We start from the raw sequence: 20,626 nt of genomic DNA, 5'->3' as shown, positions 1-20,626 counted from the left end.
AATTCGAACCCGCAGATTGCGAGTCGAGCGCCCTAACCACCTGGCCATGCCGGGCCCATTCTCATTATAGCGTAGGCGGAGCTGTAACCGTTAAAGGTCATTGCTTTCGACATTCTTACGAAACAACGTATTGAGCAATGTTCTCCTAGGGTGATAACAGGCATTACCTACTTCGAGAACAACAAAGCAACTTGAAACAAGATCAACGTAATGGTTTTCTTGACCACGTGTTATGCGAAATCTGCACACATTCAGAACAATAATGAATTCAGAATAAATACTATAATAAAATAGAAACACATGGTACGTTAAAACACCATAGTGCATTCAAATACCACAAAATCATATGACAATATGTGTGGAATGCTCAAAGAGTCTTCGACAATTTGCAAGTCTGGCTTCACTGATTTGAAACTTTGCAAAATTTAAAAAATACGCTGTTAATTATTAATGATCTGAAAATTTAATATATTACTATATAATGAACAGTTAGGGAACCAATTGTAAAGATGGTGATCTTAAAGTGGAATTTCAAAGAGCATAAATACAATAGGTGATATTCATTTAAGCAACAAATACTTATTTTTTATTGTTTTTTTAACGGAACTTTAAAAATTTAATACGTGAATTACATGTTTTGTAGAATAATCAAATGTAAATGGTAAGTCATTTGTAAAACTTGTTTTGAAATAGGAACTAGCAAACAGTTCAGATACTAACACACCATAGATGAATGTTGCCCTCCAGTGGCATAGCGGTATGTCTGCGGACTTACAACGCTAGAATTCGGGTTTCAATACCCGTGGTGGGCAGAGAACAGATAGCACTTTGTGTAGCTTTGTGCTTAATAACAAACAAAAAAAAATACTCTTCTGAATGTATTTGCTCTATCGTATTTCAATTTTATATAATTTACATCGGCAGACTTCCGCAAACGTATTACGAAATAGCATGACATCAACGTTGTGAACAAATTAGAAAACTCAAAATACCCAAATACACTTTTTTCTTTTTTTTCTTTTTTTTACACTCTCTATATTTCCTTCTAATATGTTATCCGCGTTAATGAAGATTGTCCACGAAGCCTCCAGTGATATTTGTTTTCACTGTAACGATAGGCTTTACATTTAATTATATCTTGAAATTTTTCTCCACTTTCTTATGGTTATTAGCTTCGGGCAAAAGCCGTATTTCACTGAAATATTTTTTTTTAAACAAAACATCATTTTTCTTACTTGAAACACATGAATGAATCCAAGTTTTATTTATTATCATGTTCGGTGCGTTCCTGAGATGTAATTAATGATAAAATGCTGTTAATTTACTGCCACAGGCTAAAACGATAAAAAATGCCACGTTCTTCAGAAAAAGAAAAGGATGAACATAATTTGATATACAGATACTGTACACAAACTGTTGTACTATTTCTTACAATATCTGTATGATAAAAATGAACATTGAAATAATCTTTGGGGAAACTAACGTATTATACTTACATAAAAGGACCTTATTTAATGAGTGAGTACTATGATAATTATAATGTATGTGCTGCTTACTCAATAATAATTTAGATGCTACATATACATTATCTAAAATAATTACTTAAGTTCGGTGAATAAAACCACTTATTTCGTACAATACGACAGAGTATTTAATGACATTAAATATAATCATATTAGCATCATTCACTGCATACATACTTACTAATTGTATAACTATACATGAATCTACAAGTAACTAAATTACTAGAAACTGAGTAAAGCCAAAATCAAGCTTTGAATTCGAAATGTATATCCTGTGGCAATTATAAAACATAAATTATAAGAGAGTAGGTGCGTTTCACAATGCCTATATAAATATATGTATTATCATTCCTACGATTTAAATATACACTTTGTACGTTCTACACATCCCATCGTTATTATCTAAATGTACGCGCATGTTTGAATTATTAGTGCTTATACTGTGAAGGTAGTGTGAAAATTGACATAATATACATAGATAAATTATAATCACACGGGTAATAATATCGTGTTCAGTGCCAACATGTTTGTTTAGCTTTTCCACCCAAAACTCGTCATAAAGTAGCAAGCATTTGCTAAATTATAATACTGCATAATTTCCTTCAAGAATCTTGTAGAATACTATAAATATAAGATCAGAGTTACATATGGAAACAATTAATATTCATGATATAGTTGGTGTAAGTTTTCTATAGTCATGAACATTACGAGAATTATTCAAGTTAGAGATTGGCATGTAATTAAACCAAAATGCTTTCCAACAGAACATGCGTTAACCATTAATAAAAACCGTATTATATTGTCCTATGTATGTGATGTTCGTTCTTTTATACCCGTATTCCTGAAAAAGTAATTTAAGTACAGTGACTAATGTATACAAATTAGCATCAATGGCATACATTTCAACCTATAGTCAAGCTACTAATAAGTAACTTTGTTAACTAAACGTACGGTTAACTTTGAGCTATGAAAGCAACATCAAAATAGTGTGATGTAAACTTCTGTAGAAAAACAAAACAAAACATAAACGATTTGGATGGTTTCGTCGCGAGTAGTTAATTCACACATCTCTTAACTAAAGAACCAAGTTCTATTTTCAATTTATAATATCATCACTGACTTTAAGCGTTTGTTGATACTCGTATATTTAATGTATTTACCTTCTAAGGCCAATTTCTGTTTGTTTTTTCAACATATAATTATATTTATTTTACACTATAAAATAATTAAGGATGTAGACCTTTTAAGAACGGTTTTAGGGCTTTTTGAATTTTCGTTGAAGCATGGCAAATGTTTTATCCTTTAGTCCGTCTTAGAGAACTGTTAGCTACTACCACTAATGCCCTATTAAAACGCAACACAGAAATATCTTAGGATATAGCAAAAGCTATTCAAGTTAATTTTAATTGTTATATATTTTATAGTGCCGCCAAATAAACCAAGAATTACAGACGAAAAGGGAGAGGTAATCCTCACTGTTGCTGGCCCATACAATGAAGGGGATCGTTTGGTATTACTGTGTGAAAGCGAAGGAGGTAAGTTGATTTCAACTTTATCAACTTCGTTAGGAACTGAAACATTACAAATCCGAAAAGCAAAGTACTTGTATTACTGTCTAGGAAGAGTTCACATTATTTTGAACATTTCTAAACACGAGGGAATCCTCAATAGCCGCGGCACATGAAATTATTCTTGGCAGGATTAGAGTAAATTAATCTACGAGATTTTTTTTTTTTACACCAGAAATACCAAGCGTGGGGCGCGCGTATACCCGATTCAGTATTACTCATCAGGATCTCTACCAGCCTATCCTCAAATTGAAATCCTTTTAGGCAGGATTAGAGTAAATTAATGTATGAGACCTCGGGCGTGGTCAAATACGTCAATCGAAAGGGTATGATCTCCTGAGGCCAAAAGAAGAGTAAAAATCATAAATTTTATTATCTATTATCATATATGGAATTTTGCAACTCATAACAATTATATCTCTAAATACTCATTTCTAAGTTGTAGTGAACTCTGTATCTAAACGATGTAGTTTTGATATGTTAATTTGTTACATAATTACGAAACAAACAGTCACTATTATTGACAAATGTTAAATACTAAATAAATGCTATCACAGAAGTGATATTATTTACAATAATATTATCAAAAAAAAAAGATGGAAGGACGGGAATAAATAAGTAAACAAGTGAGAAAAGTCTTTGGAAAAGAAAAAGTTTAAAATGGGTCAGATAATGTTAAATAGGTAGATACTGAAGCTTAAAATGAATTACAATAATGAGCAGAAGTTCAATATATCGACAAACAACTTAACTAGGATAATTTAAATACCATCTTACTTAATAAACCAATAAAATAGGTTCAAATTATAAGCAAAGTAGTCATAGACAGCATAACAGACGATGTAGCTGGTAACATTGCTCCAGGGTTTTTAACTCGACTACATTCGAGCGACTTATGAAATAATCTAACTGTCGTTATCGATTTCATGCTAGTGAAACAGTCCAAATGACACAACAGATGGGATACGCAGGCGCAAGAAACCGTTATAAAACGCGATATTATCGAATTCGAGGATGAATCAAAACAACCCTTATACACATTAAAAATGTCTCAGGAAGAAATCACGTTTGTACAAAAACAAAGGGTTAGAAAAACTTGCAATAAAGATAATTCTCAAAGTAAGGTTTATAACCAAAGCTGCAGTTGGTATTTAGCTAAACAAATCGTAGGATAGATAGATAGATTGAGAGACCTCTATATCATTTTTGTACTCTCCAGTGGAATTTTCAATGAACCGTTCTTTTATTATCATACAATAGTGTATTATTTATCGTTAGAATAACTTACTATCATATTCTGTGTGAAGCTATGACAGCATAAACTTTTTAATAGTTTCAATACATGTGGAAAAAAGTAAGGATATGGCAGACACGTTTTGTACAACATTCATCTATTTCATGACATTAGCAGGCTTTTAAACTCACTGCAACAACAACAACAAAAAATTGGTTGATTTAAAACTTCTTGCCCCCCAGTAGCACAGTGGTATGTCTGCGGACTTACAACGCTAGAAACCGGATTTCGATACCCGTGGTTGGCAGAGGACAGATAGCCGATTGTGTTGCTGTGTGCTTAATTCCAAACAAACAAAACTTCTTATGTATTATCTTGCTACTTTTCTTAATATATCGTTGATCTCAGGACATTTTATTTATGTGGATACTTGGCTTGAAACATAATAGCCCCCTAATATATTTTGTAAATATTAGGAAGCCATTTGGGTACGCCACTATTAACTGTTAGTTTTTGTGTATTTTTAATGAACTAAATGCATTTTATATAGATATAGTAATTTCTTACAACCTATGATGGTAAATTATTTCTCAAAACAATGTCAAAAAGATATTTAAATCTTAATAAGACATGGTGTCTACCTTCAATTTGGTTTGATTAATACTTGATCGTATTTGAATTCTTTGTAGATACATTGTGTAATATAAAATACTTGGTGATATAATAACATTAGTTTAAAAATTATTTCAGGTACTTTATGGAAATAATATGATTTAAAGGAACGGTCATCGTACATTTCTCCCATCTGTTAACATTTTCTTCTTTCTGAAGAGATACATTGTTGAATGAGGTATTCATACTACCTCTCCACGCGAATTTTAAAATATTTACCGTATAGTACCTGTATTCATTTTTACTGTGCACGTGTAATTATAATACTGCATTTATCACAGTTTGAAACTATGTAGAAAGTTGTTTTGGCCTAGTATACGCATTAAGTTATTGTATTTATCATTTGTATTGATAATTATTGATACATTATTAAAATACATTGCTGTATGCACGCTAATTCTATACTGGAGCTGCAAAGCTGCTTATATATATTTACATTTTGTGAATTACAATTGCACACAACTCTAATAACTGTGTTTGGTTTCATGCTCTCGTAATGATAACAAATGTTAAGCTAATGAGCTACATAGCCAGTCCAACATTAATTATCTGGTTACGATAAAAAATACTTTATTATGTAAATAAATGGGCAATGAAATTAAATGAAAATAAAAATAAATGAATATATAAAACGTTTTGTACGTTATATTAAAACGATTTTTAATTTACAAGTCAGCAAGTCGCGTGACAATCAGAGTCACAAATTTATTGCTTTTGGGAAGGGTATGTAACAGCCCTTTTCGACACAAAATATTTATACATTTAGGTCATAAAGACGTGTTTAGATCGAGGGTTTAAAATTTCGAAGACTGGAATATCCGTTGTACTTAATGGCATTGGAAAATCCACGGGATATGAAAGAACTTGAGGACCCGGGAACATCCAGGAAGAATCCTGCAACAAATCGCATCTCAACTTTAATAAGAAAAGTGCGATGTCATGTGATAAATGAAAATCTACGAACTAAAAAGTCAGGGGCAAAATCCTTCCATGTTTTAGACTCGCCGTCTGGAAAAGCGACACAAGTTACGGCTACATAACTGTTAGTTCTACGAAAAATGCGTTCAACGCGTTGTATACCTTAATGAGCTAGATAATTAAACGTGTATCCATGCTACTCCGTACAAACATTTACCACTTAAATTCCGTATGGATTGTTGTGCTATCTGAATATTGAAAAAGGCAATGGAAACCATTTTTACTTAGCCTAGATGGCTTGTAGAAAGCAAACATGGAGGAGTAGTTCGCTTTGGATATGACATTCTTAAGACGAAGACTTTTGCTACGGACCATACGCTGTAAGGCTATTGTGAGGATGCAAAGTCATCGGATAAGACATGTCCGGACGTGACAACATGGACTGTAACGACACTCACAAGCATCATATAATTTTAGTATAACATATTCAGGCATCTGTATATATGTTATATATTAAGTATTTACCACACAACACCTTTTCTAATTAAACGAAATTCGAAACGATTTTATAGTTTTATTAGCTAATATATTGTTTAATATTTTGTCCTAACAACACATGAAATAATTTTAGATCTTTTATGATAATATTTAAAGTTAATTAAATCATATTTTCAATATCAATTAAAAATTAATTTTCATTCCATGCCAGATTATTAGATTTACAAAACCTTCGGTAAACCCTTTGAGTTTTAGAAATATGATATCGATATCGTATCTTATTCGTATATCAGCCCGCTTCTTTGCATTCATTCACAAGTGTGTGTAATGGTCCAGCATCTTATAAACTATACCTGATAGTTGTTCAAAATATAATTGCTACAATTTCAAAGGCCGACTAAAATAAGATGAAATTCTTTTAATAGTTTATGAACTGAATTATTATTTATAATATATATATATATTAAATTTTTCAAATAAAATGTTTAGTTTGAAATCTTGTTACTCTACTTATCTTAATTTTTTGTTGTTAACTTTTTGTCCTTAACTATGAGGAGGGGTAAGAAAGGGACGAATGAAAGGAATATTTTTTTCTTTCTGTTACACATGATAATGGAACCAAACTCATCTGTACCAGATTGTACTATCCCATTTTAATTTTTGATATAATAAAAATTTACAGATTAGTCTAGTCTACTGAAACCTTATTATTTTTAAACCTACAATCGTAAGATTGAAGAATTTAGTTTTAATATAGGCGTATTGAATATGATTATCTCTTTGAAAGTTAAATATTTTATTTGCTCTGTCCTTAACTAATAAAAATCGCATTTCATTGATAATACGATCAAACTAAGAATTTTATATTTCGAAGCCTTTTAATAATTTTTTTCATGCCCTCCAGTGGCACAACCGTAAGTCTGCGAACTCATAATGCGAGAAATCTGGTTTCGATCCCCCTCGTGGGCAAAGCACAAATAGCTCATTGTGAAGCCTTATGCTTAATTATAAACAAACAAACAAAATTTATTCATAGTGACTGTTCGTTGTTTTTCTTGTGTTTATCTATATTAAACTAGTTAGGAAATTTTACGTTTTGTAAATTATTGTTTACTTCTGCATTTACTGTAGAGTATAATCATCTTAACATTTGCAGTTTGCTATAGTATATTTATATATTTTAATTCGTTTAATTTACTACATTTAATAACGAATTTGTAAATAGTCGATATGTAAAGCTTTGTATTTCATTCTTTTCTTGCAAACAGTAAACAAATCAGGGTTATTAAATATATATATATATATATATATACCTACTTATCCTAGGGGGAAATTTTTATTACAGCTACATTGAAAATTATATGTTTTTTGTACAGTTTTTTTTTCGAAACCATATTAATTTCATTTTTCGCATGGAAGCATTGATTTTTCGCAAATAGTTCTTATAGGTTAATTTTTGCTCAGCTGTAAACTAGAGGGCTTATAACGCTAGAATATAGAGCTCGAATCCCGCAGCGAACACTACAAAAATAGCTCATCAAGTTTTTTAACTGCAAAGCTCGAAAATGATTAATTCTACATGCACTAAAATATAATTAAATCCAAAATATTATTTTGCTTGACTACTAGAAAAATTTACAATGAGAAATGGAGATATTAAAAATACCAGACAAACATTAAAACGTTTTTGGAAAGATACTACAATTTTTCATATTCCAAAAAAAAGACTTAAAATGTTGGTCGATATTGATGGTAAATATTAAATCTCGTTTGTTATCTATAATATTATATAATTATAACATAATCTTTCAGGAAAGCCAAAACCTTCTTTAACATGGTGGAAAGACTTTGAGCTTATTGATGATTCTTATGAAGTAACACCACAAGAAATTACATTTAACCAGCTTCATGTTCCTACTCTTCATCGAAATGACCTTATGTCAAGTTTTACCTGTGAAGCTTTAAATAATAACTTATCTCTTCCGATATCTACTTCTGTCAAAATCGACATGAATTGTAAGTACGCAATGCGCATATTTTTTACTGTTAACCACACTTCGATAGTAAAACTTATTATCATTTGTATAACAGATATAATCAACGTTATTGATAGTTTATTTATTTGTAAAAAATTTAGTTATTTTCTGCCATAAATGAGGATTTGATTCAGAAAAGTCGAAATATATTCTATGCTGTTATACATCTAAAACTTTTATAGCTGTTTTCAATGTAGAGATCTCACGTGTTGTTAATGTTTTCATGTGTACAGTAAACACGATAAGATCGTGTTTATGAATTTATTTGAATTTCTTACTTTAGTTGATTTAGTTGTTGATATAGAAAACGTCATAAATAAATTTTGAATTTATTTTAAGCATTATATATGTTTTCTTAACCAAAAAGCTCTGTATATCCACATCTGTGCTTTACATGGTTTTAATTACACTTTTAATTTACATCTTATGTATTACCTAGTGAAACCTATCCAACTGGATATAGAGGGTGCTTATGAGCCTCTCTCTTCTGGAAAACTAACAGAACTGCAATGTAGAACATCAGGATCAAGACCACCTGCTACAGTAACCTGGTGGAAAGGAAACAGGAAACTCAAACGAACAAAAAACTGGGCAACACATAACGGAAATGTCTCTATTAGCACCCTGACATTCCAACCATCTCTAGAAGACAATGGAAAATATCTCTCATGTCGGGCGGAAAACCCCAAAATAACTAATAGTGCAATAGAAAATGGGTGGAAACTTGAAATACATCGTATGTCTAGAATATATAACATTTTGTATTTAAATGTTATAGCAACATCAGAAGATAGTTAACACTTCATTTATTGGCAAGATAAAGTTTAATTCAGTTACTTTTTATTTTTCAAGAAGTCCTTACCCCTTACCAAAAGTATGTAAAATGACAAGATTCTTTACCAATCATGTTTCTTTTTTTTTCCATTTATTCTGCTAGTGATATTGAATTAAACTCAGCTGAAACGTACAAAGTAATTTGATATAGAATGTGATTTTATATTGCAAGATATTTAAATTGATAATAATATCATATGCAGACTCTCATGTAATTTTGCACATGCACCATAACCCAAGAAAAAAAAGATTAAGATAAATTAAAAAAAAAAATACTCATTATCATTTTTATCTAATAATTTAATACAACTTCGCATGTTTATATTTCATGGGGCAAATTATTATATATTTTTCATTACTAAGTGCCTAAAATATCTTCTTTATAAGATTTTAATATTTATTGAATAAAAAAAAATGTTTCGTTTTTTGTGTGTATGTTTACAAATATTTCACCGGCTATTTTTTTCAGATGTTCCAATACTTTCTCTTCGCCTTGGGAGTAAATTAAGACATTCTCACATACAGGAAGGATATGACATTTATTTTGAATGCGATATTATCGCAAATCCGTGGGTAACAGATATGAGTTGGGAGTTTGAGAGGAAAGAACTTAGTACGAATACATCAGTAGGTGTGATAATTAGTAACCAGTCTCTTGTTCTACAGAATGTGAACCGGTCTAGCAGAGGGCGTTATACTTGCAGGGCAACAAATGCACAGGGCGAAGGTGTAAGCAACCCTCTTCATTTGAAAGTTCAATGTAAGTTACCTTCCAGACGCTTCATTAATTGTAACACGTTTTATGTGTGAATGTAACATATGGTCAGAAAAAAAAATTAAAGATGAGATCGTCAGTATCATAATAAAGAATATCAAGTGAGTTTGCAATTTGATGAAACAAGTTTTTTTCATCAGAATGGCAGAATAAAAACATGCCCCCAGTGGCACAGCGGTATGTCTGTGGACTTAAACGCTAAAAACCAGGTTTCGATACCCATGGTGGGCAGAGCACAGATATCTAGCTCATTGTGTAGCTTTGTGCTTAATTACAAACAAAAACATGATTGTGTGTGATCTTGCTAGAAACTCTTTTATGAATCAGAAAAAAAAAGTTTTAATTCATTCTGTAAATATATACTCATAAAATTGACAGAAAAAAATAGATATTAACCTTATTTATGAACGCCTTAATAACTTACTCTTCACGTAAATGTTTGAATAACATATCTTCCCATTGGTCAAACTGCGAATGTTTTTTTGAAAGCAATGAGGATTTGACAGTTCCATGGTTCTCTATCCAATAATATTAAAACAATAAAGCCAGGCACATACAGACGAACAAAAATAACTACATTTAAATAAGTAAAAAGTTATTACTCCAAAAATAAACAGTTTATTTAAGAATATGATTTTATTTTGATATGTTATTTCTGTATTTATGTGAAAGTTTAAAAGCTTTGTACTCAGTAAAACTACCCTACATGCTTCGACGGTTTCCTGTCTTCATTAGGAGTGTAATTGCAAGTTGAGAATACTCCAGTTTATAACCTACAGACACATCACGTAAAACATATTTACATTTTTTTTTAGTAAAAACGTTTTTCAATCGTGTGAAGTCAAACTTTGTCTGCTTTATTTATTGTATTTAAGTACACTTCTTATTTTTGTTTACATGCTGAACACAATTGATAAAATTAACTTGAGATAAAACTCTTCAGTCTGTTGGTGAATTACAACTTTATATTCAGTTTAAAAAAGGCTATTAAAATAATATTCAAAAATATAGCTTTGCATATGAAAGATAACATTGAAACTACATGTGAATGTATAAATATGCTCAAACATAGTGAGTTTATAAATGATAATAAATTGTATATGAGAATGAAGATGTAATTAACAATGACATTTCTAAATGGTTGTTTTATCCGATTTTGTAGCTCAGCCACTTTGCAGCAAGCCTTCATAAGCTAGAATTAAAACGTGTTATTTTTGATGTAAAAGAATAAACGAAAGTCAAACATAATTTTAGACAAGTGAAGTAATAGTTAATCTACAAAATAAAAATAAACATACATACCACCCTTAATTAAATACTGATAATATAACATCACTAAGCAAACAAGAATTAGGCAAAATAGAATACTTAATTTCAAATAAATGTGTCATTATTTTACAACAACAAAAGCAGAATAAAGATGAAAAAGTAAATTATTTAATTAAAAAGTCAATAAAAAATACTTTCTGGTTTACAATAACGATGTCATAAACCATGAAAAGTATTACATTTATTGCGTCATCAAAAATGGTGTGTTACAAAACGTAGAGAATAGGTAAAGTGACACAATTTGTATTTATCGTAAAGCTACAATAGGTATCTACCGCCGTTCCTAATTTTCAACTAATGAGCACAAAGAAGGCAGCTATTCAGCAGCACTGTAAACCCACCATCCGCGCTAAGAGATTAACTATCATTTTTATAGCGCACCCAAAGCTTAAAGTGAGGGGAATATTTTGTGGTATTGCACGAATTCGAACCCATCTCACAAGTTGCGAAATCCAAAGTTTACCTCAGAGCCAACCCATGTCACAAATAAAAGAATCGATAACATTTTTAATTAACGAAATGGTTAAAGTAATGAAGTTACATAAAGTCACAAAACTGTGTGATAAGTTCAACTCAGAACAGATATACAGCAGGTAAATACAAAATTTAACTGTCTTTACTCAAGGTTATCAAATGACACTGTATCTCACTATATTACATTCTGGATATCATTAAAACAAACCTTTGACCTCCACCTAAAGAATGTAAAAGCTTTTTTACTCTATATCACATTGATCTTCTAGTTATACGCTATGCTACACGTAACTCTGTGACATTAGCAGAAAACTGATAAGGCGAGTTGGATAACACTTCAATGGAAATTTCTCGTATTTCCTACAAATTTCCATTGAAGTTTAAGCAAGACATATATTTTGTCTTTCTCTTTATAAAGTATGAACTAGTTTTGAATGTTATCAGAGGTTTTGAATAACACTGAGGTAATATATAAATTATAACCAATTTTTCTCATGTAACGTCACCCTGTACTTCAATATAAATTAGTTATCTGTACATTATAAGAGAGCATATTTGTGCAAGTTAATTATGATTAAAATTAGATTCCATTAAAAAAAATAACATGTCTTCAGAATGTACCTGTTGTCACTTAGCTTGGGATAGTAACGCTTTAGTGGGTGAAATATAGAATTATGTATATTTTGCTGGAATCATCCTTGGACAATATAAGAAAATACCTAACTCCTGTCACACATCGATCTAATCTACTAAGTATAGATATACGTCTAGTAATTGAATAATGAATTTGGGCTTAGTTTACGTCTTTCCACATTACTATTTATTCTTAAGCTAGTAAATTGGCAAACAATTAAAATCAGGTAATCGATATTGACTAGATTGATATCATGAGCTTCGTTTATAAATGTTTCTATCTGTGGCTCTCTTTAGACGGATACAACTGTTAGAAAATTGTGAAATAAATGATGTACTTGGAAGTAACAAGATTATTATTGGCTTAATTATTTATAATTATCCTTGGTCGATTATCAAGTGAAATCCTTTAAGGACTTTAATGGTTGTAGTAGAGCTTTTTGTGGTTTATATATATTTGCTAAGTTTCATTATTATTGTCAGTCTTGTACAATAATCTCTTAATTGATAGAAATGTCTTCTAAAATTATATCTGGCCTTGAAAGGAGTAATTTTGGTTTACGTTACTATGTATTTAATTTTTCTCCGACTATGTTTAATATTATGTTCAAATTTGTGTCTTAGGATTTCGTAATGCTAAGTTAGAACAAAAATCGGAAAATTACTTGACATGATGAGATCAATGAAATTGTTATCCATTCGAATGATTGTTTTTTTAAATTATTTATTAACAAAGATGTCGTTCTAATCAAACTTCTCAATTACTAACACTTATCAATTATATATATATATATTGCTTGTTTTAAGCTTAAATAATTAAAGTATTAAACGCTAACAAGAATAAATATTGATATGTATAATAAAGTTCTAGGAAACTGTAAACAAATCTTACTTATAAACGCATATTTCAAATACTGTGAATTTGTTCAACTCGGCGAACCTTTGAGTAACAAATAAGTACCAGCTAGTTTATAAGTATTGACAATCACATGAATAAATACATTTTACACTGCTTTAAAGAAGACTATGAGAAACTGTGAAAATATACGAAAGTAATATATATATAATACTTAGATCATTCTTCTACGAAACTAATATATATATAATACTTAGATCATTCTTCTACGAAACTAATATATATATAATACTTAGATCATTCTTCATTTGTCTACCGTAGAAAAACTGAGTCTATTTGCTTTTATACGCTAATCCTTGTCGTCTGTTATTTTCTGTAGTTGCACCAACATGTAGAAACAACCAGAAATCTGTCTATGGGGCTGCCCGTCACGAGACTGTAAAGATTTTTTGCGATGTCGAAGCCGATCCGATTGATGTAAAATTTCAGTGGAGATTCAACAATACGAAAGAGGTTTTAGACGTTACAACATTTGAAAATAAAGAAACAAGAAGCATAGCTACGTTTTCACCAAGAGGAGATGGTGACTATGGAACAATACTTTGTTGGGGAAAAAACTCTGTTGGGACACAGAAGAAACCGTGTGTTTTCAAACTTGTTCCTGCAGGTACAAAACTTACTTTTATTTCTTCCATAACAGCAAACAGGTAGATATTTGGTTAAATGAGTTTCGTATTATTAGCTGTAGAAAATATAAATGAAATTTTGCACATATTTTTAGATCTTAAGGTTTCGTAGTCATATGCTATACTCAAAATTACAAAATTTGCGAAAACTTTTATGAACGGCAATATCCTTCTTTTAGTGTTAGAGTTCAAAGTTTTGAGTAATTTGAAACATTTCCTCTAGACTTTTGTATTATATAATCATACATGAATGAATAAACCTTACTCTGTGATATTGCATGCCAACTTACAGCCTTACTGGAACACTCGAATCTTGTGATTAATCTAATGCTTGATAAATATTAAATTTACAAAAGTTTAACTAAAAGTTTCAGTGGTATTTCAGAAGTAATCAACTTTATTTTATACAGATAACTAATTTTAAGCATATAAAGTGAAGCGAAGAGAAGCTTATCAATATTGTATATGAAACTAAGTTGGTCATAATGTCCTCTTAGAAATGTATGACGTAACACAAAAAGTACATTACATTCTATACCGTTGCCGTTTCGCTATATATGTGCAGACAGAAATAAGCTGAGTCGTATAATCTGTTATGATAGATCCCCTTACGTAGCGGGGCATGGCATGCATATGGAAAGTTTGGTTCTTGTAATAAAAAGATCTTCAGATAGGAAGAATCCACATCTTTTATTGGCATTCAATATAATATATTTGGTAGTTTATGGATTCCTAGTAACTCCAGTTCATTTGTTTGGTAATACAGAATATTGAATATATGTACGAACACATAAAATCTATTAGATAATTCACGATGACAAAATGTAAAAGCCTCAAGTCTCCGACACTATGTATGCATTAAAAATGAAACTCAGAAGGAAATTTCAGAAGGAAAATATAAACTTCAATTAACAAGCACAAATGTAATAGAATATCAGCTGGATTAATTTTAATAAGATGTTAATTTCTTTTCTATTCTGATCACATTTGAGGAATACTTCGTATAGACTAAACGCTTTTAATCATGTTAATTACCAATATTACGATATACAATCTTTCAAGCATTTCTTTGAAAATTTTGAATTTTTACGGAAATGAGAATTTTGATGTGTGTGTGATAATAATCATGTTGTCGATATTAAAGTATTTATGTCATAATACATTACGTTATATTAATTTCACTGATAACCTCTGAAATTAGTTTTCATAAACTCAATTTATAATTAGAACTATCTATAATAAATACAACTGTATGCTTATAATTGAAACTATATAATATATTTTTGCGTGTTTACAAAAAAAGAATGTGATAACTAATAAATACAAGGTATATATTGTCCACTATTGGAAAATAGTCATGATATATTAATCAGTTTCATCTGTTTTTATTACAGTAATCATGTTTGAACTTGGGAGAGAGAGCTTGTATTTTTCGACCCCATTGACCTCAGATAATTAGGGTATGAAATATGTTTTTTTAACGTGAACTGGTCTGTTTCCTGTATCGTATTATATCGTTGTACGATCTTAACTTTTCAGGACCACCAGATGCTGTTGCCAATTGCTCTCTTCAGAATCAAACAGAACATTCTATTGAATTAGAATGTTCCGAAGCTTATAATGGAGGACTAAGCCAGCACTTTATAATGGAAGTACACGATACAACTTTGCACAAACTTAGAGCTAACATATCCTCACCAGAAGCCAGGTTCTACGCCACAGGACTTCCGTCTGGAACAAAGTTTGTCGTTATAGTTTATGCTGTGAACGCCAAGGGACGAAGTAATGCTCTTGTTCTTCGAACCAGCACGTTAGCAGCACCTCAAAAACAATCACATAGAGGTAAGGTAAATATTATTTTAACAATAGGTGCATAGTGATAGGAAAATGCCAATACTGAAAGCACTACATAACATATCTGTAAAATGAAGTTATTCCTGCAATTAAGATAATATAAGCAGTAGTTTTTTATTGGATTATTAAAATTAAAGACTATTTACATTATTTTGTTTTGTTTAATTTGTATAAACTACGAGTCAGAAATTAATTAATCGAAAATTATACTAATTCAAAGCAAAGCAAAGTTAGAATCTCTCTCTCTCTCTCCATCTCTCTCTCTATATATATAATATATGTATGTGTATTAAAAGTGTATTATTCATTATTATGTTAATTATGATTTTGTAATGATGTATTTTAAATTCTAAGTGTAGGTCAATGGCAAATACCGAAACACAAAATACGGAAAAGGGAAACTTCGTTTTTGCACTTCTCACTTTGCCCCCCAGTGGCACAGCAGTATGTCTGCGGACCTACAACGCTAGAAACCAGGTTTTGATACCCTTGGTGGGCAGAGCACAGATAGCCCATTGTGTAACTTTGTGCTTAACTTCAAACAAACAACCTTCCCACTTTTATTAATAAAACATAGTAATTATTATATTTTATATCTTCATCTAGATTTGTATGTTGATATTTTCAAACATCTATTTTTATCATTCAATTCAAATATGTTGATATATATATTTATTTATTTATATATTTGTTTTTATTTTTTTCAGAAACTGTTTGGCAAATGAATTTTAGTCCCGTTCTGGTAATTTTGGTTGCCGTTGTTGCTGGATTTGTACTTGTAGCGTGCATAATTGTGGTAGGCATAAAAGCTAGAGCAAAATATCATCACCCGGAAGGTACGAAAAGTTACCTTTGCGTACTATGTTTTAAAATTATATCAAGCGTAATATACTTTTATTCTACAATTTTTAAGTTTTTTTGTTTTGTAACTAAGCATCTATTGTGACAAGTGTTTGTACTGTGGATTTCAAAGGAACAGCCGACCTTACACCCTCCCTAAAAAAAAAGGACAAAGTGCAATGGTCATTACGTTTCCTCAATTATGGTTTAACTTCTTTCTTATTCTTGTTTGTTTCCAAGCATCATAAAAGTCATGTTCAAGGTATTTAAATTCAGGTTATTTTATCCAACAACTGGTAAGTTTGGGAGCAACGTTTAAATATTTCCAGACTTTGAAAAGAGCAGCATTTATAGTTTACTTGTTCTGTCAAAAACTGATATTTTGGAACAGTTCAAGAAAACTTTTATATGAAATATTACATACCGGAGGACACAGCAAGATGAATAATTAATATTTCCATATTATGTTTCTGAAAATGGTAGCTATTGTTGATAAGTTTTACTCTTCATCATACATAGTAAATTATTTTTAAATAGTGAATTACCTACTAAAGTATAATCACTTGTTAAGTAATCTTAAAAACCTTTACATTTGACTGCTTGTTTGAGTAAACAGTATATTTTAACACATGACTGTCAATATTTGTGTATATGTGTTATATCTGCTTATGTTTGCCATATTTGTTGAAGATGCACCTAGAAGAAAATAATTTCAAAACATCTGAATCTTTACAGTAGAATGGCAAACCTTATCACAAAACATTTTCGACGAATAAAGATCCCATGAATTTACACATCAGTCACTATTCACTATTGAATAGGATTTATAAGGTCGCCAACTGTTATAGATATCCAATCGGAGTTAAATGGTACAAGATAAAGATCTTAAAACTTTCAAAAAAGAGTATACTGTTGTTAGATGCAGCATTGGCGAAATGAGTGTTCGAGAATTTTTTTCTTTCCACTTGGATGTAAACATACTGTAACGGAAATAATTATCTAAGCTCTGAAGCAATACACATACAGGAAGCACAAACAACGAATATTGACAACTAGGAGATGGATTTTTAATGGTACAAAATATTATCAGATATATTAACGTTTCTTTCATTCCAAAGTCAGAAATGTGATATTCATAGCTTTTTTATCCATATGGATAACATACATATAATAACAAAAAGTACACTGGCTGCAGTTCCCACTAAGGTTACTTATGTTAACTTGTTAAAAATTGGGTTAATCGTTCTTAAATAATTATGGCATAATATACTTGAAATATTTAATAAACAACTGAATATTATTTTTACGGAAAACCTGAAGCTAAATATGCAATACAAGTTTTTTTTTACACAGGTTAAAAATATTTGTCTTTCTTGTTTTACACTCGCTCTGCAACTTGATAGAGAAATGAAACGTTTCTCTCAGAAATTTGACATAATTGTTAAACTTAATTACCTGTAGATAGGTTATGTTTATGCTAGGGTTGAGACAAGTAGAAAAACGGACACTTCTAAAATTGTTAATATTATTCTTTGTCGTCCCTTTAAATGTTTATAAATACTAAACTCGTAAACTCTCAAACATAATATTATTATTTCTTACTTCATTATGCTCTATTATTATACTTGTTGCTTAGACTGAAGAATCAGGTATATGATTGTTCATCGTACGAAATGAAACCCATATTAATTTCACATAGTAGAAATATATATCGTATGTTACACATGGAATCGTTAACCATCATTCCAATGTAGACACGTACGTGTGTGTGTATATTTGTTTTATACAACCGAGGTAGTATGGCTAGTAGAATGAACCATGCAATAATCTAACATATTTATTTGAACTATAATATTTGGTGTTTGGCTTATACCAATAACTGGTGTTATTTAGATACCAGATCTGCTAAGACTAATGTTCACGACGGAAATGACGTAGTAAACCACAAGAAACCAAACGGACTTAGTGAAACATTTTCGAGTTGGGAGCCTGTTGACAGCGAGAAAGTAAGTTCTAAGTTACCTGTGCTTATATGATACATTCAAACCTTTGTATTGTCCAGAACATTATTTAAAGATCCATTTTAACTAACTACTCCAAACAAGTTACGGGTCTCTAATAAATTATTATATTAGGTTTATTCGGATGTTTTGTATTCTACAGCAGAGAAGCATGTTTTAACACCAAAGCTAATAATGAGAATTAGTATTAGTGATTTGCTTCGTATTGTGAGAAACTTAAAATTTCTCTGTATAAGTTGTCAGTATTATCATACATTTTGGAAATCATTTCTTAATTTTCACTTTCATAATAGCATCTGTTACTAAGTTGTTTTCTCGAAGTGAAAATATTCTAAAATTATATATGTATATACGAGAATACATGTATATATTTGCTGCCATAGACTTAATATTGACGCAGAGTGATTTTTATCAAAATCATATTTATTTTCAGCAATTAAAGAAAGAAAATCAATGCACTGACAAAGTGGTAATTCATAACAGGCACACTAAAAATTAGTTTAGAGAAACAAATACTATATATGGACTACAGTTTTATCGACATAGCTTGATAATCACTATAGAGAAGAGGTATTACTATTTGATCAAGATAATTTACAACTTTTGTGTTAATTACTGGTATCGCTTTTGGTGGTTTAGAATTAAGTCTGAGGGCTTATAACTCCAAAATTCGGGGTTTAATACCAGTAATAGACAGAATACAAGTATCCCATTGTATAGCTTTGCGCTTAACAACAAAAACACAACAATTATTGATATCAACATGCATTGTTTTCGGGTATTCACTTATTTATCATGAAATATTTAGCATGTGAAGAAATAGGGCGATGCTACACAATGACGTATTTATAAATCAAAATGCAATTATGAAACTTTTATTCGCTTCTAGATATATATATATATATTTGTTCTCTGTCTCAGATTATACATACATGACTGCTACGTAGCGTTCGCTAAAAGCATATATATATATATATAATTAGTCTCAAACCCTATAGATTAATGTGTTCCTAATGTTAGCTACACAGGGTTGATTTATTTGTTCGTAGATAGATGCGTTTTGCTAATGTCAAGCCTAATGAACTATTGCAGTTATGCAAGAATTGATTTGAATCTAAAAACTTGTTAATAGAGATAAAGTAATAAGTTTAAAAGCATCCATTATTTCTTCGTCGAAAATAAATTTAAACAACAGTCTGTAAAGTCTTGTGCTTATTGGCTCATTACGATTCTATGAACTGAAATCGTTTTGTAATATGCCGCGATTTATTTTTATATATTTGTCTTTAAAAAAAGGTGAAGTAATGGAGAAATCTGTTAAAATTACACGATAATATTATAGTACCCAAATATCAAATATGTGTTAGAACTTCTTGTAACTTCTTGTTCATCCGTATAATGTTTACCAAATAATGCTCATGTGATCTGTTTCTAACGTCTTTCTTATTATCTGGCAACAGCTGAAAACAGATATGTTAAGTGTATAATAGAACAACAATGCCGAGCTTCATACTACATTAACGATTTTTTTTTCTTATCTCCATTTTTACAATATTATTTTAAGTATCTAGGTTTGAAATATCTTTATCTATTAGAATGATGGGTGGAAGATGGAGAGTTATTATAAAGCCAATTCATGGCCCGGCATGGCCAGGTGGTTAGGGCACTCGACTCGCAATCTGCGGGTCGCGGGTTCGAATCCTCGTCACACCGAAACATGCCCACCCGGTGTCCGGACTAGGACGCAAGTCCTACTCCCGGATACTCACCTCCAAAAGAATCGACATTTTGCAGAGGGTATTTTACACACATCTTTAGAATCTCTTGGCACCTGCATGTTATATTTACATAATTTTTCTTGAACGTGGAGGCATT

General features: G+C 30.6%; 1 protein-coding gene across 1 annotated transcript in view; it reads left to right on the top strand.

The window, feature by feature from the left end:
- LOC106475995 (hemicentin-1-like) overlaps nt 1-20,626 on the top strand; it is an 83,256-nt gene that overhangs the window by 48,042 nt on the left and 14,588 nt on the right. Inside the window, exons 3-10 of the mRNA XM_022381094.1 lie at nt 2,948-3,058; nt 8,226-8,429; nt 8,889-9,185; nt 9,753-10,043; nt 13,730-14,017; nt 15,576-15,878; nt 16,598-16,726; nt 18,624-18,736. Coding sequence (XP_022236802.1) covers nt 2,948-3,058; nt 8,226-8,429; nt 8,889-9,185; nt 9,753-10,043; nt 13,730-14,017; nt 15,576-15,878; nt 16,598-16,726; nt 18,624-18,736 — 1,736 coding nt within the window. The remainder of the gene's footprint in view (nt 1-2,947; nt 3,059-8,225; nt 8,430-8,888; nt 9,186-9,752; nt 10,044-13,729; nt 14,018-15,575; nt 15,879-16,597; nt 16,727-18,623; nt 18,737-20,626) is intronic.

Source organism: Limulus polyphemus, unplaced genomic scaffold (genome assembly GCF_000517525.1).
Source record: "Limulus polyphemus unplaced genomic scaffold, Limulus_polyphemus-2.1.2 Scaffold151, whole genome shotgun sequence".
Classification (NCBI taxonomy): Eukaryota; Metazoa; Arthropoda; class Merostomata; order Xiphosura; family Limulidae; genus Limulus; species Limulus polyphemus.
The sequence above is the reverse complement of the archived record's forward strand: the minus strand, read 5'-3'. Positions and strand labels throughout refer to the sequence as shown.